This window comes from Palaemon carinicauda, chromosome 15 (assembly GCF_036898095.1).
Source record: "Palaemon carinicauda isolate YSFRI2023 chromosome 15, ASM3689809v2, whole genome shotgun sequence".
NCBI classification, from domain to species: Eukaryota; Metazoa; Arthropoda; class Malacostraca; order Decapoda; family Palaemonidae; genus Palaemon; species Palaemon carinicauda.
In genome coordinates, this window is record NC_090739.1 from 61,994,853 (window position 1) to 62,020,437 (window position 25,585).

General features: G+C 33.4%; 1 protein-coding gene across 1 annotated transcript in view; it reads right to left on the minus strand.

Annotated features, from left to right (window-relative positions):
- Positions 1 to 23,297, minus strand: part of LOC137654631 (glutaminase liver isoform, mitochondrial-like) — a 50,684-nt gene extending 27,387 nt beyond the window's left edge. The window contains 5 exon segments of the mRNA XM_068388431.1: positions 1,598 to 1,701; positions 2,241 to 2,434; positions 2,437 to 2,473; positions 3,465 to 3,929; positions 22,627 to 23,297. Coding sequence (XP_068244532.1) covers positions 1,598 to 1,701; positions 2,241 to 2,434; positions 2,437 to 2,473; positions 3,465 to 3,929; positions 22,627 to 22,632 — 806 coding nt within the window. The 5' untranslated portion in view covers positions 22,633 to 23,297.
- Between the last annotated feature and the right edge of the window lie 2,288 nt (positions 23,298 to 25,585).

The following is a 25,585-nucleotide window of genomic DNA, read 5'->3' on the forward strand; positions in this document are numbered from 1 at the left end:
TTTGCAAAGAATCCCGGGAGAGTAGTTTACGTCATATGCAAATGAGCTTGGAAACACGAGACCTCTCTCAAGACAGAGCACTATCACTAATTAAACTAATCAGAGATAACTTGATTATAACTGTGAATTTATTCAAGATTATTTCTGGTGCCTTTTCTTCGTTCGAAACTGTCGAGACGTTCAACTCCTGTTTTAGTCATTTTCGAGAAGTAAGATGAACTTATTAAATAGATACTGTTTTTATTTACTGTGAAAGTATCTCATCTTAACAAGTTTTACAGACAAATAAAAAAATTAGACACGACTATAGATATTCATTAAAAATTAAAAATAAAAATCTAATAACTTTCGAATGATAATTTTCCTATCAATCATTTGTTCCTACAGTAACCCTCCCCCTCCCCAACCTTGCTCATATTATTGGACCCGATAACTGGCTTAAAGATTTTGTTCTCGCCATTCAGCAGAATTGAGGACCCAAGATTATCCTTAGCTCAGACGGTAATATTCTTATTGAGTGACCCCCTAATTCAGTTTACGAATAAAATTCTGAACATTCACCTAAACAATTGGGAGAAATTGTTAGCAACCCATTCTTTTCAAGTTCAATAACATATATTCAATTAAATCACTTACAACATATCTACAATGAACTATAGAAAAGCTGCAGCTGTGGGTTACTTTATGTGAAAATTACAGAAATACAAAGTACAAGAATCTACAAAGTAAGTTCCTTCCTAATCAAGCAAAGAGCTCTTATAAATAACTGAATAATATATGCATTTCAACAGATTCATAAAGACATTTTGACAAACCCTTACCTTTGTTCAACGTTCTCCTTATTCGAAGATGAGGCGATAATTATGATAAAAAAAATCTATAAGACAATTGTAGAGTTGCAACAGGAATCAACTTTTCAATTCTGATATTTTCAATTTTAAAAACAAAATCTAAATCACCAAAAGGAGTGCATCACACTAGAAGGTAAAATGAAAATTAATTGAATTTAGAAAATTGTAATTTTCCTATCGCGACTGTACGCTTGTCTGTCTATTTGCTAGTTTTATTGAACTATTAACTACTGTCTATTTACTAGTATTAGTTAGATATTAAACGCATTATTCAATAAGAAAGCAAAGTAAGTTGTGTACTGTAGCCTACATTACTCGGGGTATGTATTGCTTATGGAAAAAAAAAATAAGACGAGTTCAATAAGAGAATTGAACATATCAATCTATTATTTTTAACGAACATTTAAGGCTTTGACTGAACGCTAGTATGAAATATATGACAGAAAAGACGAATTATAGATTACTATCCATCTCAATGGCTGATTGACTGAACTCTATTACTAAAATCTTGATAATTCAAATTGCTGGATCTTATACTTGATTTGAGATATATGATGAGCAATAATCAACGTAGGTTATTAGAATAAGCATGGGAGATTAACCTAAACTAAAACAAACTATTCACGAATACAGTTATGAGAAAAAATGACTTTGGCTGATATTTTAAAGTTTCATTTGTAACAAAACGAAAGAAATATTGTAATAAATTATAAAAATTATATACAGCAAGTATTCTGTTTACTTACATTGACCTATCTCCCAGGTTTTTAGTCAACTTTTCCAACTTTTCAGCTTCTGTCTTCTCTACTGCCGTCTGAAGGAAGGGATCGGTGTATTCGGGAGGAGAATACTGGAACGACAACCATAATTCAGATTAGAAATCTGGAAATTCTAAAAAATAATTCAATTCTATCAATACTTTTTGAGACAATGAACGCTTGGCTTACGTCAGATAAAACCAAATGAAAACTCTATTCCTCAAAAAGCATGTCTTAATTTTTTCTTTTTTTCATCATAAGATGCAAAAGCTTGAAAATATTAAATTCGCTTTTGAACCAAGACTATTGTTTAGGGTTTTAACATCAAAATAGTTTCCGGATTCTGCATCAAACTGGGTATCTATCTATTTATCATACACTACATGCCGAAAGATATACATTGAGATTGGGAGCATTTGTATTTTAGACAAAGAATAAACACCATTTTCCCCCAAAATAAAATCGATTTGACAAGTAGCAAGAAAATATACAACCGTTTCAAAAACTAAATTCCCCTCTAAGAATGTATTAATCTCAACAAACAAGTAGATGGACAGATAGACGTAAGCTGTCATAGGTAGGCCTATGACTCCCTAGAAACCCTATAATTACAAGAATCGCAGCGTCTTACTACAGAATGGTCAATCCACTGGCTCAGCACGGGCTGGAAGAAGAAATCATCACTCATCCTGCTAATCTTCCTCTGGTTGAGATCCTCCTGGTCGTTTACTTGGAGCTCCTGTCTTCCTAATCGTCTTTGGACATTTCCCTGTTGTTGTTTGACAGTCTGCTCAGCCAAATTCTTCAGGTGGGCGTCCAATTCTTGCCTGTCAGCTCGGGGATCGCCTCTGATTGGCCATCTTCCTGGATTTGGAACAAAAGGAAAATGATTTATGGTACTACTACTACTACTACTACTACTACTACTCTCTCTCTCTCTCTCTCTCTCTCTCTCTCTCTCTCTCTCTCATTATCAAGAACTCGTTGAATGGGGTATAATTGTATTCCCACTACGCTAAGTCATTGTGATTAATCAACAGTGTGTCACTTTGCTTTGTCATCAAACGACCTTATGTCAGTAATAAATGCATGTTGTCTAGGCATCAGTTTCGTTATCAATGGCAGACATCTAAGAAAACATGTTTTGTTGTAACTATATCACTCAAGAGATGGCGTGACATATCATGGTGGTTAAGATAAATATCCTATAAAGTCTAGCAAATTGCAACCACTGTAAATCACTGACGGTATAGCGTCGCTATTTCATGACCTTAGAGAAACATCAAAGAAAATTTGGTTAGCTTTGACTAAATCGATCAAAAGATGGCGCCACTTGTCTTGCGATCTTAGAAATTTTGTTGTGATTACCCCCAAGTCACTTATCTTTCAATCTGCTACGATAATTTAGTAAAATGTCTCTTGTCACTAAGAAATGGCGCCAGTCGTCATAGAAATATGAAATGGTTGAACATGGATTCTTTTATTTTTTTGTTATGCACAAAAGGAACTCTAGTCAACTTTTAAAAATGTGGAATTTGAGCTGAAAGGTCATACAAGAGGGAATTTGTGAAACAGACCAGAGTCAGCTTTGATTTACGCATGTGTTATTAACTTCTTTACTTGGTCCCTATCCTATTTTACCTGTTCTCTATCCTATTAATCATAAAAGTTTAGTCTTGCATGTATTGCCAATTTGAATTTGGTCATCTGTTATTAGATATCTGATTTTGACGGAATAGTCACAGTTTATATATTTAATGCTTTGTTGTATTTAAACTAAACGATGAATCTTCAAAACAAAAATATCGAATGAATTATCTTCCCTAAAAGACTTAAAAAGGCAAATTGTACTCACTGGAAAGATTAAGGGAATATCAACGCTCTTGTGCCTGGAAACCTCCTCTCTGGAGCACCGCAGCTTACGCAGCTGGACGTTGCTCGGAGGCTTGAGACCCTTATCCCCGAAGTCTCCCGAGAGAGGGAACTGGACGTTCTGTCCGTCGAAGTTGTGACTGCTCGTCATCTGGTTGCGGTGGTTCTGTTGCAGGACGTTGTTCTGATCGCTGAGGACGGGGGAGGCATTGTTGAAATGGTTGTTGATCTCGGTGTCGCAATCGTCGACACTGATGGGACTCAAGTTCGGTTCCTGCTGCAGGTCGAAGCCGAGGGCTTTTGAGCTGAAGCCATTTGGGATAATTGGGTGGGGCGGACAGCAGTTGTTCTTGCTGTCTTCTTCGTTATTGTTGTTGTTGGTGTTGATGATCTTCATTGCGTCTGGAGATGGAGGGTAGATGAGGGCACCTAACCAGGCTGATGGCGACTGTGGGGAAAGAAAATTAAAAATGAAACTTTGAAATTTATTGCAGACCTGGGTTGCAAATTTCCTATTACTTTACAACATACATATTGTCGGTCAGTTAAGCATGCCTGTACCTGATTTGGACTGAATTAACGAAAAATACAAAAACAGAAAATAAAATATAAAATCAACTTTTCAGACAATATGAAAAAATCTATTGCACAAATAAAAACATAACACGCTACGTGCACCTCAATTATATAAACATAAGATTAATAAATCTTTCAAAAGTACTATAATATAGAGACAATCCATAAACGAAAGGCCAACGACAAACCTTGCGTGCAATTTCCATCAGGCTACTTTGAATTACATCCGATAGTAAAGAACCTAACCAGGTCAACTTTGATTACCATCAAATCGATGACAAACTAACATGTACCCAAACCTACACTGTTAAAATTTTGCATTAAAAAACGGTAAATGTCTGGCAACATTTATTCCAGTATTTTTACCGTTTTAAAAACGGAGATATTAACGTAAAAGAGTGGTATTACGGTCACCAACCAGTAAAAGATAATAACAAAGTAAGGTAAAATTACGGTCGCCCATATTTTACTGAAATACGGTTGAGAACAGTTTATTTTTTCGGAGAATTTCCTATTAAAATTGCGTTTTTTTTTTCTAACAGTGTAGATAATGATAAGACATTTTCATAGTATACTATCTGCATCCAATAAAGAATATTTTCAAATAAGCATCAATATTCTTATTTACATATATTAAACTGAAGTTTTTCCTTTGGAAGTCCAAATTGTAAACATATATCTATTTATGAGTAGGTCGAAATTAACTTGAATGATGACCTGCATACTAGTGATCTTTGATCCTTTTAATTGACATGAAAAGTAATTTACAAAATGAATGCATGGCATACAGGAAGATACTGATGCCAATATGTATGTAAATTCAATATATATATATATATATATATATACTGTATATATACTGTATATATAGGCCTATATATACATATGTATATATATATATATATATATACTGTACATATAGGCATTTATATATATATATATATATATTGTATACTGTATATATATATATATATATATGGGTGTGTATTTAAAGTTCAATATATATATATATGTGTGTGTGTGTGTATGTATGTATGTATATATATATATATATATATATATATCTTGCAGGTAACAATTTTTCAGTACATGAAAATAAACTATTAAACATAGATAGGCGAGTAAAATATATTTGCTGTTATTTCAACAGACAAGAAATAAAAAAGGAGCAGAATTATTATAAAAACTTCTAACATTAGCCACACCATTTACCTAAAACAGTACGAATAGATAAATATGAAAGCAAACCAACGATATATTTTGTCGGAAAATTTCAAATGTTGCGAAAGAGAGTTTAGAAAACACACCAGGTATTTACATAGCCAGCCATCAATTTCCTTGCTGAAATTAAAAGAGAAAAACTCAACTGTTTCTCGGAGCTGGTCTATAAGTATTTTTCCTGCGCATGCGCGTGCATGTGTTGCAATTTCGTAATCTAACGGTTAAGATACTTCTAGATAATGCTGAAGATAATGTGAACCTAATGACATGAAACGTCACGATGCCGACTTGTTCCAATGAAAGCTATACCGTATCTCTACTAACTAATCTTCCTAATCGGGTAGTTGAATCAGTAGAACTTCAAAAGTTCATAGTTGTAGCAAATGTTTTTATGCTAAACAGGCTGATATAAGTCTTTTTATAGTTATAAATGAATTATCTGTTTTAATGTTGTTAATGTTTTTTTAATATTTTATTTTAATTTTTCATTACTTCGTATATCGTTTATTTCCTTGTTTCCTTTCCTCACTGGGATAATTTTCCATGTTGGAGGCCTTGGGCATATAGCATCTTGCTTTTCTAAGGTTGTAGCTTGGCTAATAATAATAATAATAATAATAATAATAATAATAATAATAATAATAATAATAATTAGTTTGCCTACTTGTTACTCAAGCAAAGGGTTGCAGTCTTGCTGGGGATGGGTATGGTGCCTCATTCCAAAGTAATAGTAGACAATAAATGCAAAGGTAACACCGAGACACCTTCTACAGCCACCCTCTCTACGCCATATATATATATATATATATATGTGTGTGTGTGTGTGTGTGTGTGTGTGTTTGTGTGTGTGTGTGTTTGTGTTCCATGCCTATGATCATAAATAAGACACTGGAACGTTCTATATTTTTTTTTTTACAAATAACGTTTATACTCCCGCACAGGGAGGACACCTTCATACGGGCTCCTCGTAAACTGAGCGAATCCCCGAGCTATACTGGCGTCTTCATATCAAGCAAGGGAAGCATGCTTGCTCCCTTAATACGCTGACACTTCTAAATTTGTGGAAATCTTCACCATCATGGAAAGATACAGGTTTCCACACGAGACTTTTAGAAAGGTTAATGCACTCACTGCACAAAATCTTAAGTTCCCATACTGCATCTATTTCTCCGTCCAGGGGCTTGGGTCATATATAGTACTGTATAAATATAAATTATACATTCAAGATACTGATAACTTAACTAAGCATTTTAGAACCATGGGTATAAAATGAAATGTAGTCGACATGGTTCCCAGCAGCTATGTACTGTGTGTAACTAAACAACTTTTGGCACAAGCTTTCTTGTTTGGTTGGCGAAGAGTTTTGTGGAATTCTGTGGTTGGGTTATTTTTAGATGGGCTTATTAGACGCAGCTTAGAGGAGTTAGGGATGAAAGAAATTGGAAAGTAAAGAAAATGGGAGTTGGTAGTAGGGAAGAGAGAAAACGACAAAATCATGTCTCACATAAAAATTTACATAAGTAAAAACAAGTTAAAAATAGATTTATTGACATTCCATCTACGCATCTAAAATATTAGACGACTCAGATGTATTTCATTGTGATAAACGTAAGGACATAATATCACCTATAAAGTAAAGAACAAGTGGCTTACACACACACACACACACACACACACATACACACACACATATATATATATATATATATACATATATATATATATATATATATATTATACGCTCAAAGGATAGGGAATAGTTATACCCGGTGAGAGAGGGATACCCCGAGAGGCAGACTAAGAAACCACACTCCCACAAATTGCCTAACCAGCGGGGTTTTATTTATATTAGGCAAGAGGGAGAAGATGGGAATTGTGGAATCTGCGTGTGCGGGCATATTAATCGAAATATTTAGACGTCACTCTTGACGGCACGGCTACACTAGAGTTAATATAAATTTATTCACTTTACGACATGATAAATTTTGTAACGAAGCACACTAAATGAGACCACTAAGACATATTATTTTATTATTATTATTATTATTATTATTATTATTATTATTATTATTATTATTATTATTAAAGAATGAACGTAGAAATAATTCATAGTTTCAATACATTGTAGAAATATATAACAACGATGACGTGGCTGATAATTATTCAGTCTTATCAAAACAATAGTTCCTCAACTTGCCACTCAGCCATTAGCTATTTAGCTTGCACAGCTGTCTCGGATTACTTAAACATCTTGATATCGCGTGGACGAAGGCGTGTCCTCTCGATTCTTTATAACTTAAGGAAAAAAAGTACAAATCACGTTGGGTAGAACATGAGAATTAAACCGCTTTCTTGCCAGAAAAGAAGGAGGGAAATGTCACGTATCTAACTATCTTCGGGTTTAGTGTTGGTAGCCTACAAGAAATTCATTACAACGAGGTAAATAGTTTATGTTAGGGCAGTTAGGCTAGCTATCTATCGATTTATCTATCTATCTATCTATCTATCTATCTAATAGGATTGGTTCTACAAGTCATTTGTCTATGTAACTTTTAGCTAAATCCTTATAACTGATTAACTCACTGCAGATTATATATATATATATATATATATATATACCCTTTTTGAATGGTTATACCTTAACGTGGAGATGTGGGTTGCTTATCAATATGATTAACAAAGCTGTACTAGTTAGGGCCACCAATAGTAAGTCGGTTTGCTGAAAGCGGTCAGATGAAAATCTCCCACCATCACCAATACACACTGGCCAGCGGGGGTGATAGAAACTGACAAAACCCCAGACATGAATTGACAGTTACAGCTGCATATGTCATTGTTATTGTTGTTGTTATGTGTGTGTGTGTATATATATATATATATATATACTGTGTGTGTATATATACATATATATATATATGAATATATATATATATATATACAGTATATATATATGTATATATATATATATATATATATGAACCATAAATACCACACATGTAAATAGGTCTGGATACGGCACAATCAACGTCCTCTGCTAGGGCAATCTTCTAGTCAGTGGATTAGAACAGCCTTGACCTTAACATTAAGAGGAAGGGTGGCCGCCACTGAAACCTAAACAACACTGTAATATGAAAATCTTTATAATTGTGTCGAATTGACCAAATAGGTTAAAAACCTCTTTTCTTATATTCTTCGAAGGTCGCTCGCCAATCTCTCGAACCTTGATACTTTGCTTTCATCCGTGAATGAATTTCAATTATTAAGAGAATTAAACTGAATTATAATTATGCATACTATTGGTAAAAGAAATTGTCGTTACGGTTGATACGAAAATGAAAAACACAGGGTTTCATAGAGGTTTTGTTTCAGTGTCCCTTATATAATAATTATTACTAGCTACGTTACAACCCTAGTTAGAAAAGTATGATGCTATAAGCCCAAGGGCTCCAACAGGGAAAAATAGCCCAGCGAAGAAAGGATATAAGGAAATAAATAAACTATATGAAAAGTAATGAACAATTAACATAAATTATTTTTTGTCTTATTGATGGAAGTATAAATGCCGATAATTACGGCAGTTTGTGTCATCTTTGGCACCACATTCAGACATGTGCCTTACTCGTGCCGCTGGCCATACAACCGATACTCCCAAATGTTTGGACCGTGATGTAGCCATTTTACGCACCCTAGCAACTATCCTTTTCATTTCTACTTTCACAAATGGACTATCTATTCAAAGTACGGTTGTTAGGAAATAGCACGGTCTGTTGTTGCGTCTTATTGGAATGTATGTACATCACAAATCATAAAAAGAAGTAAGTGACAGATAAGATTACGAACTCCCTCTCCACCCCCCCCCCCCCCTCCACCACCACCACCACCACCACCACCACCACCACCCTTCCCAATACGGAAGAACGGCAGGCTGCCATCACCACAAATCAGGTAGTGACAGTGGCCTGCCAGCCTGCCATCGTGTTGTGAATTATCAAGATGGAAATGGGGTTTGCAAGGGAATATGACCTGAAATGCTTATTTGGTTTTTAGCGGACAGGTTCCTATCGCGTAGTGAATTGCTGATGTGAAACAATTGTCGTTGGTGATTAAATTGTTTTTCTGTCTAATAGAGCTTTAGCTCTGTTATTTAGTGGCATTCTTTAAGTTTTCACACTTCTTTCTTTATATTTGATGAAAAATATTCATCTCTAATTTACTCTGATTGTATTTATGTACTGTTCAGAAAACTTTTTTTTTTTTTTTTTTTTTTTTTTTTTAAGAATGAACCAATGGATATCTAAATAAATTATCTAACATAATTAGTTTCTTTGGGTTAAAAGTTCCTATCTCTTAGAATTATAAAAACGCTAAAAAAATATATGTGGAAACTACTTCAAAAGATTGCTGACTACACTGTTACAAATAGTATTTAACACTAGTATTCCTTATTAATCCTTTATCAACCTCCATAAAAAAAGAATCAATTAAGTTCGTCAAAAATCTAAAGGTCTTTGTCATCACTTACTGCTCAATGACAAACTCTAAATACACTTCAAATCAAAAGGCATCAGAGATCATTTGTGATTATGAATTGATACAACATACGCCCAAGGGAATTTTTCCTCTTCCCTAACCAAAATAGAATGTTGACGTCACGTGACTGATTAATATTGACGACGGATGTTAATTATAAATGACACTTACATACTTCAAAAGAAATCAGCACGAGTCAAATAAGCAACAACATCGAACAGACAAAAAGATAGAGAAATCAAATATTCATGAGAAGACTCTCTCTCTCTCTCTCTCTCTCTCTCTCTCTCTCTCTCTCTCTCTCTAAGAGGAATGCCATGTGTTGGAGAAGTCATAAAGTTGGCACTTGTCTGATGATATTGCATAAAGCCAAAAACATGATCAGCCGGAGATGCGCTCTATTCTCGGTTCCCAGAAAATCACAGAGATGGCATTTCTGTTACTGCCAACCTTATTCAGTTACAACGGAAAACCAGGCAATATGGAGAAAGAATACAATAATGAATTGATATAATGTTCCTTAAATCAAAGGATGTACATAATTGTATATTGACATTTCCTAAAGAAACCTACACGAAACCAATATCTAATTCTAAAATATGCTTAGGAGCCTTGGCACAAGATAGTTTATTCAAAACAGGTAATATGCATATACTAGAGATTATAAACAAGATTATAACAGTCTTAACAACTATTGTGGTTTTCCCGAATTATAATAAGAGTACTCAAGTTTTGCCAAAAAATAGTTCTTGGTGTTGTTAGTGAGATTTTCGCTTGAACTTTATTCATTGGCCGATCTCGTACGTGTATTTTTATTACGTTTTTGTATAGAATATATACTCTCATTTCAGTGAAAATTTTTAATTTCAAAATTTTAATAAAAGATTTTTAGTTTTTAATGTTATAAGTATATATATATATATATATATACATACATATATATATATATATATATATGTATATATATATATATATATATATAAATATATATATATACATATACATAGATATACATATATATATATATATATATATAAATATATATATATATATATATATACATATATATATATATATATACATATATAAATATATATATATATACATATATATGTATATATATACACATATATATATGAGTGTGTGCATTTATGTGTATACATACACACACACATATATATGTATATATATATATATATATATATATGTGTGTGTGTGTGTGTGTGTGTGTGTGCTTAAGTCACAAATGTGTTGCTTCTACTAAACACGTTGAATATTTAATATCAAATTAGAAATCATCATTGTTGGCCCTATTAGTTCATTCTTCTTTAACCTCCATAGTCTATCATCCTGCTTACCTATCTGTTATCAGAATTGACGTTACCTATTCTCCGTAATCTCCATCTGTCAAAATGTCAGAGACAGAGAGAGAGAGGAGAGAGAGAGAATAACAGCTCCTTAATAAAAATGACAACCACACAGCCATCAACATACTTAGAGGCGTCTGACCGTGTCCCGTTGTGCATTTTCATAAGCCAGGTAACCCTGAACCTCTAAGTGTTACGTAAGCCTCTCGATCTACCTGGCGTCTCATGTCTTTCCATTGTCGACAAGGAGTCAACGACTCTCGGGCGTTTTATCATTCTTCTAACGTTTCCCTCCATTAGGTATCTGGTGCTATCTCGCTCATGTTACTCCTACCCAAAGCCTGTTGCACTTCCTGGACAGTCGCCAAAATGGATGGGAATGATGTCAGTAATTTCTAGCCAATTACGGAGCTGGGAGGCAATGTCGTCAGAGGAAGAGAGTTTTGCCATTGGTCGGCGAGATGGGCGAGGCAGTTTACGTCATCAGAGTACCAAACAACAAAATGTGAATAGCCTGTTTTATATTCCACTGAAATGTTGGGTTATAACGACATTTAATAGAATTCATTTCTGTTGCTGGCCATCCATATTGATGAGCCGTACCCTCTTTTAAGGGTAGAGATAGATCATAAGTTATAATCATTGAGATTCATCCTGCCTAGTTAATACAGAATAGAAGATAACTCACTCTTACAGATTGCTATAACAGAGTAGCACGTTATCAATAATTAATTTATTTTCAACAACAAGGGACGTGGCAACTGAATAGCAATCTCGGAGAATGCCATTTGACCTACTGGGGGTCAAGGAATTCTCTATTGTGGCATGCATAGCTAATGAGGAAGTGGATTAGACAAGGCTGTGGATTCAGGATACGTTTGCGGAGGTCGGGGGATGTAGCAAGTACTACTAAGAAGGACAAAATGCATGGGAGCCATTCATACAAGACAAATAATGCCTCATTAATATCTTAGACTTGATGAACATCTTTATTTAATCTTTATATACCACGTCCCCTCCCCCACCAAGAAAGTTATCTGTATCGATTTCCGGTAGCCAAAAATAAAGAAGAGAAAGGTAAATCTTAAACAATTTAATTGTAGTGTCACATCCGTTGACAGTAGGCACTTTCTCTAATAATTGGAATATTTTAAGGTTCTCTAAATTACTGAAACATAAAAATATCTTAAATCTAGCTCGAGTGAAGCAAGAATAAAGGGTTTACTACCAATCTCCAACCACGGTAATAAAGCGAATTCACGAATTTAGTTCACAGGATACAAGATACTTGAAACTCGGCCAAAAATTCATTCACTAGGCCTACAAGAGAACGATGCTCTGGGAAAGACTAGTGATTTTAAACTGCAATTAAATTCAAAGGTTTAAACGTTAACCAACAATTACAGTAAACCCTTGAACGCCAAATGGCCCACTGCCCTCACTGGCACGCTTTCTTTTACCTCTTTGTTTCTTTCACTACTTTTATTGTTCTATTGAAAAATAGATAATTTCTGTTTCGTTTTTTCTTCTTTTAAAAAAGTGCATTGTCAAGTACTTTTTTTTTCTTTAAATTGAAATGAAAAATAATCAATAATAATTCAAAAAGCTTCCGGATATCAAGACTATCTGCTGTTTGAACCAGACCTCAAAGATCTGTTGCAGGTTTCAGAAAAAAATTAAAAATTCAGTAATATCACACTTATTAACCTTTTTTTATCGTCCTGATTTAAGAACCCGCTTGAGTGAATAACCTCTCACACCAAACGTCATTTAGTTCCTTTTGCAAGCTGCTATGCAATGAGACTCATTCCCTTGTTCGTACCCAAGCCTCAGAAAGTAATCTGCAGCAAGGGTCATTTGCATAAAATATGCTGAGAGCGTCCAGCGATTAATCATCATGCTTTCGGATGATACTTTGCTGTTGCTGTTGTTGTTTTTACTAATTTGGTTGATATTGTTTCTTTGTTTTTTTCTTTCTCTATTAATTCTCTTTTATCTCAATGATACATTCCGTGTTCTTTTCCTTATTCTCAATCTGTTTTTATCTTATTCTCATCGTTACAATTCTTCTTTCATTTTCTATCAATCTTTTTTCTTTACGTTTGCTTCACCTATCTGAGCATTACGGGAATCTGATCCCATTTCAAATAAGCACTCTACAATGACGAAACGACAAACTCTAACATAATGAACCAAACAATAAAAGTTGAAATAAACCAAATCCATTGTTTCTTCAAAAAAGCTAAAGTAATATCAACAAGATGGCGTATTGATCTTACGAGATTAACCCATGTATATTCAGTTTCCAAGGGGGCACTGACTGTGCTACGTTTTAAGAATTAGACATTTTACGCGAGTGCAGAGTTTTTTTTTTTTTTTTTTTAAACGCAGAGATTTATACTTTGATCTGAACACGATGACTGACCTGTTGAATTTTTCAAGTTTCCCATTTTTTTAATATTTTAACGTTCTTAAGGAATAAAGGTTTAGTATTAAAGATTTTTATTTTCATAGTAGCTTTATTTTTCAAATTTACTTTTATCATTTATGTAGATTTTTTTTTCTATTTTAATATATCAAACCTTGTGCCAATCAAGTTTTACCTCGTTGGAAGGGTCCAATTTCTTCTTCCTTTACATCATCATTTTCGATATTTTTTTTTCTACCATTTTATTTTACTCCTAACATCTATTTATCTCTTTCTTCTTCCCCTCCTCTAGTTAGTCTCTTGTCCAGATTGCATGTTTTTCACAATTAAAAAAAAAAAAACTAAAATTCATCCAACCTCTTTTCGGAAATCCTGGATGTTCCTCAAAATTAGTTTAAATCCGTTGTCTTCTCTGTTTTAACGAATAAGCAATATATGTAGGCTAGATTTACATGAAGAATGTTTTGATACGAATGTTAATATACATACATATATATTACACCCAGCTAAGCCATTTTGGCAACATATCTCTTTCTGCCTCTTTTTTTTCAATTTCCCTCCAATATATATATATATATATATATATATATTACATATGCGTACGTATGTATATATCACCGAAACCACGCAGACGAGGCAAGGAATAAGAGACGCTTCTCTCTCTCTCTCTCTCTCTCTCTCTCTCTCCAACTTAGATAAAAATGCAGTTGGCAGAAATTAAGTAGTGTAAAAATAGCGTAAACAAAACTAGAATTGTTTATGCAGGATATCAGTTTGAGCGCCAACATGAAAAAATAAGTAAAACATTGAAAAGGACATAATGAGAGAAAAGGATTTATTGGCACATAATACTGTCGCCAAAGCATCAGAGGCCACATCTGCCAAGAGAGAGAGAGAGAGAGAGAGAGAGAGAGAGAGAGAGAGAGTATTTCTGTAAAACAAACAAATGGAAGAGTTGGGGAGAAACGTGAAACAACTATAAAGTCTCTCTCTCTCTCTCTCTCTCTCTCTCTCTCTCTCTCTCTCTCTCCAAAGAGCCAGAGCCGACGTCTTAAACTTTTTGAAGGACTTCGCTGGCAAAGTATTTCACTTTTTCTTTTTTTGCCAAAAACTGAGTACAATTATACAAAATCGTTTTCTTGGGTTCTTGGGTCAAAACATTTTTAACGTTGACGAATGAGCCCTATCTGAGAGAGAGAGAGAGAGAGAGAGAGAGAGAGAGAGAGAGAGATCAGGAATTAAATTCATAAAGCAAAGCAAGGAGATAAACAGTCACTCACATTTCATACTTCGGTCTGTATATTTTTCTGTCGTAATATCTTAAACCCCTTTTCTCCCTCGTACAATTTACTTGAAGATTTTCCTCAATTCTATTCTATTGATGCATGAATATATTCATTTGTTTATTTGTTCATCTAATTTATTTGATGTGTTTTTATCAATGTACTCCCTTAGCATCTTCTATTTTTATACGTGAAGATTTTAGACATGGTCAAAAGGGCCAAATGATAGTTTATAAAATAATAATAAAAATAATAATAATAATAATAATAATAATAATAATAATAATAATAATATTAATAATAATAATAATAATAATAATAATAATAATAATAATAATAATAATAAAGAATTAACAACAATGACAATAAAAACAGCAATAATAATAGTAAGTTGTTATATCACCAATAACTCGCAGTTTGGAATAAATTCCTTGAGAAAGAATCACTGTCTGCACGCCTTAATCCTCCAACAGCCAAGGATTTTCGAGCCTACTAGAGTTACAACAATTATCTTCGAGAATTGTCTATGAATAACAAACTCCTCGAAGGTCGGATGCTTCACATGCTACTATGCTCGCGCGCAAGCAAGCGCGATCTTTCTGGCCTTGAATTGGAAACTGGCTGAGACAGGTAAAGGTGGGTTTACACGGTTATTATTATTATTATTATTATTATTATTATTATTATTACTTGCTAAGCTACAACCCTAGTTGGAAAAACAGGATGTTATAAGCCCAGGGGCTCCAACAGGGAAAATAGCTCAGTGAGGAAAGGAAGCAAAGAAAAATTAGATATTTTAAGAAGAGCAACAATATTGAAATATATATCACTTTATAAACTATAAAAACCTTAACAAATCAAGAGGAAGAGAAATGAGATATAAGATAGATCAGTGTGCCCGAGTGTACCCTCAAGCAAGAGAACTCTAACCCCAAGACAGTGGAAAACCAAGGTACAGAGGGTATGGCACTACCAGAGATTTGAGAACGATGGTTCGATTTTGGAGTGTCCTTCTCATAGAAGAGCTTCTTACCATAGCTAAAGGGTCTCTTTTACCCTTACAAAGAAGAAAGTGGCCATTAAACAATTTCAGTGCAGTAAGAAGAATTGTTTGGTAATCTCAATGTTGTCAAGTGTATGAGGACAGAGGAGAATATGTAAAGAATAGGCCAGACTATTCGGTGTGAGAGTGTGTAAGCAAAGGGAAAATGAACAGTAACCAGAGAGAAGGATCCAATGTAGTGCTATATGGTCAGTCAAAAGACCCCATAACTCTCTAGCGGTAGTGTCTCAACGGGTTCGACAGACAAGTATTTGAAGTAATGTTCGAACGTCAAACACGCTCGTCGAACGGTTTGAAGAAAGTCTGTTCTCACCGAACTTTTGTGGGCGGGGCTTCATTGTCCACAAACCTTGTGCATTTGTGGCTGACTCCACCTTTTCGAACCGATTGATAAGCAGCCGGGTTCGACGAACCGTTTGATCGTGTAAACCCAGCTTGATAAGATTAGAGTTTTCGCTTTCTAGTATTTGCTTGATTGTCTATATTTCATATCAAGAAAGAAAACAAGATAAAGGTGTGAGAAAAAATCTGTTAAAAGTGTTCTAGATGCGATTAGATTTTGTAAAAAGAGAATCAAATAAAGCAACAACTATGAGTGTGTGAAAATATTGTCATTATGCGTGAGAACATAGTCATTAACCATCCCAATGAGTCAAGCTCTACTCTTAAAGAGCTGGCCCGAGTAAACCCAGGAAGTAAAATATAAAGCAAACTTATAAAAATATTGAAAAAATAAATTTTTATATCGAAAATCATATTCAATTCTTTACTTTTTCTAAAAAATTTTATTTTGATTGTTTATTACTTCTCTTGTAGTTTCTTTATTTCCTTGTTTCTTTGCCTCGCTCGGATATTTTCCCACTTGGAGCCCTTGGGCTTAAAGCATCTTGCTCTTCCAACCAGGGTTATAGCTAAGCTTGAAATAATAATAATAATAATAATAATAATAATAATAATAATAATAATAATAATAATAATAATAATAATAATAATAATAATAATAAAAGAAAAAAAAAACAAATTACAGTAGAGTGAACGCCCTAATAATATGATTAAACGAACACTAAATCTTATTAAACACCACTGGCGAACAAGATTGCGACAGCGAACCCTGGCTATGAGGCAACGTCTCCCAGAAGGAATTTCCCTTATGAGATAACCCCTCTACATACTGTACAGTCGAGACACCCTCGGGTTCTTTCAAAACCATGAGTTTGGTTCTTAATTTAGGTGGCCACGTCGCTTCCCCTTTTCTGCTATGTAAACTTTTTCCTCCCGCATTCCTCTTGCCTGTCCTTTTATCTTTCCTTTTTCATCTTCCTGTTTTTACTATTTTTTTTTCTTGCGTCTAGATTCTCGTTAGTGAAACCTTGTTGTTCTTTTCTTCGGAAAATTGTTTTGCAGATCTTTATCATTATATAAAAATCATTGAGAAATTAATAATAATAATAATAATAATAATAATAATAATAATAATAATAATAATAATAATAATAATCGCCATTAATAATAATAATAATAATAATAATAATAATAATAATAATAATAATAATAATAATAATAATAATAATAATAATAATAATAACCATTAACTCGCAGTTCGCAACAAATTCCTCGAGACAGAATCACCGTCTGCAAGGTCTTAATCCTCCGTCCGACTTCCCAGGATTATCCGGCCTACTACAGTAGATTGGCGAACGACTGTTTCTTCTAGAATCGCCTATTTATAACCAGTCCTCCGAAGGTCAGATTCTTTTCGCAAGCAAACAAGCGCTGGTCGTTTTTTCGGGCCTTGAATTGGAAACTAGTTGAAACAGGTATTTCGGTTTGAGTTTTCTATTAGTTTTCAGCTCCGTTTTCTGAGAAGCTAGATTTTACCTCTTTGCTTTCTACCTTTTGATTGATTATCTAAACTTGATATTTCGAAAGACAATAAAAGGATGGGTAGAAAATTATTTCTTTTTTTTTTAATTCTTTTAAATGTGTTCTAGATACGTTTAGCATTTATCAAAAGAATTTTCAATACTAGAAGGATACTCAGTAGAAAGCATGACTCTTAACTACACTGCGTACTTTTACGTTAATATATTTTTTTCAAAATTTACTGGATTTGTCCTTGGGTCATACCCCACATGCCTACCACATTTCGTTGAATTGGTTCAGTATTTGTTACGTAATGTTGTTCACAAACAGAGAATTAACAATGCGCTTATTTTCATAGTACTGCTGCGTACTTGTACTTTGATGTACTTTATCCAAAATATTACAGATTCATCCTTGGGTCATACCTAACATAACTACCAAGTTTTGTCAAAATCGGTTGCGTAGTTTTTGTGTAGTTTCTCTAAACAAACAAAAAGGGGATGAAGACATACCCTTCGCAAATCTTCTCAAGTTTGGTCGAAATCGATACTGTATGATAATCACGTAGGAACAATTATGATAGAAGTCATATAAGAAGAATTTAAATGAATGAACAATAACTCCTAGATTCCAATGACGATTAAGATGCGGCACAGACGCTCGGCTATGACGCAACAACCCCCAATAGTATTAACCGTATTATGTGAGATTATCTCTCTAAGTATAGTCGAGACGCCCAACCCTTCTTTGAAAGCCTTGACTTTGGTTCTTAATTTAGGGGCCACGTTGCTTCCCCCCCTTTCTTGCAATCAAACTTTTCCCTTACATTCCTCATGCTTGTCCTTTTATCTTTCTTTACCTTCAAATATTTATATTTTTTCTTTTTGTTCCGTTTACGTTCTCTAGTAAAACTGCGTTGTCCTTTTTTATTTAAAATCTTGCTTGCAAACTAATGTTTAGAAATTTGCAAGGTTTAAATAAGAATAATAGTGATGGTAATCATAATGAATTGTTTTCTTTATAATCTTGCTTGCAAACTATTGTTTGAAAATTTGTGAGGCTTAAATAAGAATGATAGTGATGGTGATAATGAAAGCAATATAAGCGAATAGCTCAGTTCTTCGTAGGTACCTAACTAAAACTAGGTCCCCTCTCTCTCTCTCTCTCTCTCTCTCTCTCTCTCTCTCTCTTGAATAGTTAACGAACTGTAGATTAGAGAGGTCACGGCAAAAGTTTTACTGTATAAAAAAACTAACGCAAATAAAACGAAAACGACTTTATATTATGAATATTTCAGGTGATGAAAATAAAATCTATAGCTAAATAACCAGTAAATCATTACAGTGTTTCCTTTAAACAAAATGCTATTATGAACGAGAAGGACACAGAACCTGCTTTCCTATGAGGAATTGAATTAACAGGTACAGTATACTACGGAAGATGGTAAAATAAAAAAAAATAAAAGAGAGAGAGAGAGAGAGAGAGAGAGAGAGAGAGAGAGAGAGAGAGAGATTTCGGGCACATCCAATGAAATAACGTAACTGTTTTAAGAGCACAAGACAATTCAACAGCTTTAGAACAGAGTTGACTTGTTATAAATCATGGAATTTGGCTCGGCATTGGGGTTGAGAACTACATTGAGCGTCGAGTGCAACTCAGAGAGAAAATCCCTCAATTGTGCTACAAAGTAAAAGGCAAAAGATTGAACAAATGAGACGGGAACAGAGCGCACAAAAAATACTACGACTTTTGACATAAATGACTGGCAAAGCACTAGGGTTGTGTTCGCATGGTCCGTGGTTCCATCGTGACCAGAGTCATCAGTCAACCCAGTTATAAATGTGTATCGATATCAGCTGGAAAAAAAAGCTTATAAAATGGCGTGTATATATTGATGAGCCAAGGATTAGGACACTAGCAGGAGGTTCAAAGTTCGAATTTTCATAGAACAGAAATATTCAGATACCAATGTGCCCCTGTTACCTTAGGCATAAAATATGCGCCTGTAATCAGTCGAATGTTGTGGATCGTTCCAAGAATGGAGCTGGGCGTAGGGCTAGCAACTATACCCAAAAAATACTTCATTCCAAAGGCAGCAATGAAACATAATTATCTTAAAGATCATACTAAAAAAAAAGAAAACATTCCTCTTGAAAAATAATAAACAATTGAATTTGAAAGTTGAAAAAAAAAGAAACATTAATCTTAATTTATTGTCACGTCAAACCTACGCCAGAATTTCTATGTGACATGTCGTATTTGGCTCGGAGAACAAGGGACTCTAAAATTGCACCTCACGAGATCTTTTTTAATAGCTGTTGTTGTTGTAGTGAATAATGAAGTTTCAGCTGTTGTTGTTTTCCTAACATGTATTATGAATTTCCTTATTATCCTAATTATTATTATTGTTGTTATACCTTGCTACTATTACTAGTAGTAGTTAATGTTGTTGTTCCAAGGGTAAAATTAAGCATTTACCTTATCTTTAAAAAATCAACAAATCAACAAACCAACATTCAACCCTGTAAACTGACACAAAAATACAAAGAATGAACAGGAAATACAGTAATTAAAGTATGAAAAGTTTTGATAAACATATATAGTTTATCTTTGTTCAATAGAAAACAATGAAAACGAGTCGATCGACAATTTGCGTCAATACAGGTAACGCCAATGAATTCAGTAACTTTCAAATGTCCTGCTTATTGAAATCTCACTGTTAAGGTACAGAATCTGCCACACCACCCCCTAACTCTCCTTCATCATACAAAAGCATATATTATCCTTCTCTCTTTTGCATATTCGATTTTCTTTTACCTAATTGCATTCTCTCTCTCTCTCTCTCTCTCTCTCTCTCTCTCTCTCTCTCTCAAGACATTCCTACCTGATCATTTCTATTCATAAATGAATTGTACCAGAAATAGACAACCTTCGTACGAACCCCAATGACAGTTCAAATGCATATGGAATCTGACAGTAAGACCACAGGAGTCAACCCACATGTTTTTCACAGCAAACAAATGACAAATCAACAACACAATAAGATTGAATTAGACAGGGTGCATTGGAAGATTATGGGACAGCTATAACAACCATTTTAAGAAAAATATGCAATATATATATATATATATATATATAAACGGTGAGTGATGTACGATTTTCCTGCATTATATATAAAGTCTTATATAAAATTTTTATAATATAACGTATAATACTTCCTCTTACATACTAAAAGTGCGTAATTCTTTTTATTGTCTTTGTCGGATTTTCAGTGCTAAATTTATGTACGTTTGCTTTCGATTTCCAACGCATTTTAATTTTCTATTAGTGTTCGTAGTAGCACCCCATTCCCTTATCTCTATTGTTCTGGTTTTATTCCGTCTTGGATTCATTTCTTATCATCAGAAACCTTCCGACGTGGAACATTTTGGCTGACATTATTTCAAGTTTTCAGTCGGGTAGAATATTATGGATTTAGTATTAATAGTAGTTATTGCAGTTGGGATTGTACCTATATTAAAAGATTATCTGGAAATCAAAATGGATGGTGTTAATAGCGAGAAAAATAATTAACTGTAAAGGTTCATCATATACTTTTAATATAAAAATTTTGAATTATGTATATAAAGAGCCAAGGGCAAAAACATAGAAACATAAGAAATTTAAGATTATATTTTTCAAATCAGTGATAACAGGATTAAAGCATTTGTCTGATAAAAAAAAATATTAATAAAACTTGTAACCAGCTTAATAACCGAGTGGAGCTAGAGTGGGTCCCATCGAGGCCCGAATACCAGCAGAGTAACAAGAGTCTTTTGTTCATTTACTACATGAAGTTTACCAGCGGGTGATTGGAAAGACTTGCGCATAATTACATATTGGCTAATTTATCTGTTGTCGTAGTAGATTTATAAACCACTATTTTTCTTGCCGAATAACATACTTAACATGCAAGATACAATCTTGCAAGAAGATAGAATACGTAACAGATTTTATGTGTACATTTTTTTGTAACATTACGTGAGAACTGTATATATATATATATATATACACATGTATACATATATATGTGTGTGTATAATATACATATATATATATATATATACATATATATATATATATATATACATATATATATATATATATATATGTGTGTGTGTGTGTGTGTATATATATTTATATATAAATATATATATATATATATATATATAGTTATATATAAATATATTTATATATTTATACATATATATGTATGTATATATATATATATATATATGTGTGTGTGTGTGTGTGTGTGCGTGTATGTGAATACATACATACGAAGTCAGCTTCAAGATATTTTCCAATAAAAATATGCCGCATTCAAACATAACCAACCTGATAAAAAAATGTGGTCTCCGAACACATAAAAATTTTTTTTCAAATATCATACTTAACCCCGGATAGAAGAAAAAAAATCATGAAAAAAAAAAATTAAGATTGGATAATACTCTCAAATTTCGAAAAACTGAAGACTATAAAAGTTGAAAGCAACCAAATCGGATACAAGTATAGTTACTGAATGCCGAATTTCAATTCCAGTCTCTCTCTCTCTCTCTCTCTCTCTCTCTCTCTCTCTCTCTCTCATGAGGAAAGAATATTTAGAGTTTTTCTAGAACTAAGAGGTTAATCTACTTCTATCTCTCATAAATAGATTTCTCCCATTTTCCATTACTTACTGTATCAACAAATGTAATTATAGAAATACGAATAAAATCAACAATCAAAACAATAAACAAACGGGCAATTAATGATGAAACACAGAAAGTACTTACCGCCATCCAAAATACCAGTCACTGGTATATAATGTGTTCCCTTTTTCTTAGTTTTTCTCTTTTCTTATGAGTCAATGTCTTTCTTTTCGTAGTGGTAAGGAAGTTTACGATATCTTTACGCTCCAAGCTCTACAATTGTAGGATCTGGTAAGTTACGTTTCTATCTGGAATGGTCTAGGTGAAGATTTGAAGAGATTTTTCAAAATATCTATAAATCCGTTACTTTTTTCTGTTTTACCTAGCGTATCTATCTTCAAACGTTTTCAAGAAAGTTATTGATGATTTAAGAGGACTTTTCTCTCCAAATAAACGTAACAAGGATTATCTATCTTCACAAAACAGCGTCAATTATCCAAACCTACTATAGCGGGTTTGATCAACGTATGCAACTTGATTCAACGTTCTTCTTCTTGGCAAAACGGTGAATACTTGAGCCACTCAAACTGAACCGCTTCTTGAAAATGAACCCGGGTACTAAAGACAACTATTTCTCACAATGTCTGTCTACAGCTTGAATAAGAATGTTTCTCAAAGTACAGCGATACACTATCGATGTTGGTATAGAAATACTATAGGAGTGAGACTATCGAATCACACCACATTTGCAGAGGACATTCACCTCTCGTGACTCTTGCTGTGTAACAAACCTTTTCGATTATTCTACCAGGCGAAGAAGACACATCTACATGCCCCTCAACGGTGAGCCGTAGCGCCACGCCTCTCTCTCAGGGGCGTCTCCTGTCATTGGCTGAGGTGGCCCACTCACAGCTCTTATTGGCTGCCGGCCACCGCTTCTGGGGTCTACGCGGGAGAGATCTAAAATTATCTTTGGAATAAATGACAGCGAATTCGCGGAAGATGGAAAGAAAAAAAAAAACAAGGCAGGACGTTATGAATGTTGTTATGCCTTTTTGTACCCTCCTCTGTCATTCCTCTTGATTACAGGTGTTTGTATCGCTACACATGGAAGTAATTCGTGACTCATGAGCTTGAAGCGATATCTTTTTAGCCATGAGACAAGGAGTCACAAGATCATAGCAGGGCTGTAATCAATTTACAAATTGTGAATTATCTAATAATAATAATAATAATAATAAATAATAATAATAATAATAATAATAATAATAATAATAATAATAATAATAATAATAATGAGGATGATGATGATTAAAAGGAATAAAAAGAACGTAATGCCGATTCACTAAAATCAGTAATTAATTAAATAATTGGCATATTAAAGTGGATATAGAGAACTAACACAACATATCGAGTGGCAAAAGGAACCGATGCCAACCTGTCAGGTTTGGCAATGTCTATCGTATACTTTATGTTAAGAACATGGAAATCTACTCTTGCATATTTTTTTTTTTATTTTTTTTATTTTTTTTTTTTTTTGTCTGTTGATTATCTCATGCGATTAATTAAGACGACACAGGCATAGATAGTTTCACAGAATTTAAGAATGTCCTGGTGTTATAGATACAAACACATATATAAGAAAAATTTTGAATAAAAAAAAATCATAAAAAAAAAACGAAAATGAAACGTAAGTAAATTTATATACACATTTCGCTGAATGGCCTTGCGTCTCTGGCGCTTGGCTTCGGGCCCAAAATTTCAATAATTAATCAATTACATAACCATAAAAATTCTTCCATTATACTGTATAAGACGCCTTGAATTATTACCACATCGTAACATGAGTCAAGAAATTATCCATCTGCCGAAATATTTTGGCTTACGTTGCTTATCACAAGAAAATACAGACCGGAATGAATTATTCCCAACTCGACTCACGAAAAGACCAATAAGACGCCACAAGAAGCGCTTGTTTCCTTTTCCTACGGAACCTTATGTGTACCAAGCGGACTCGATTTTTTCCCACGTTTGTACTCTACGTTGCCCAAATCATTTTCTCGTTGGGAATGATGTAACTATTGCGGTACTATGTGGTATTCTTAAGAGTCAAGCTCTTATACGTTTGTGTACATGCACTGGATTCTCTATACGCAAGATGGGCCGTATATCTAATGCAGGTTTTATGCTACTACTGTACTATGTTGGGGATATATATATATATATATATATATCTATATATATATATATACATATATATATATACATATATATATACATATATATATATATACATTATACATATATACAGTATATATACATAATCTATATTATATATAAATACACAGTATATGTAAATATTATATATGTATATATACCTAATTATATGCTGCATATAAGTAAGTATATATATATATATATATATATACATATATATATATATATATATATATAGGATGGAGAAAAGCCAGCGTAGCATCATACATTTATTTTCCAAATTTTCGAGACTTTGGGTCTCATCATCAGGGCTGTAAAATATACAAAATATACAAATAGAAAAAGATTCAGTATTAATATTAATATAAGTAGAACAACGTAAAAGTTAAATATAATCATTTAAAAAATGAACTGAAATATATATATATATATATATATATATATATACAGTATATAAAATTAAAAAGTGAAGAATGGTCAAAGTACCTATGTTTATGGAGCTAAAAAACTGAGTGACGTTGTCCGGTTTGGAAAGGAGGACGTCAACTATGCTATATATAGAATTGTGGAAGAATGGTCAGACTTCTTCCACAATTCTATATATAGCATAGTTGACGTCCTCCTTTCCAAACCGGACAACGTCACTCAGTTTTTTAACTCCATAAACATAGGTACTTTGACCATTCTTCACTTTTTAATTTTATATACTGTATATATATATTTTTTTCAGTTAATTTTTTAAATGATTATATTTAACTTTTACGTTGTTCTACTTATATTAATATTAATAATGAGTCTTTTTTAATTTGTATATTTTGTATATTCTACAGCCCTGATGATGAGACCCAAAATCTCGAAAATTTGGAAAATGAATGTATGATGCTAC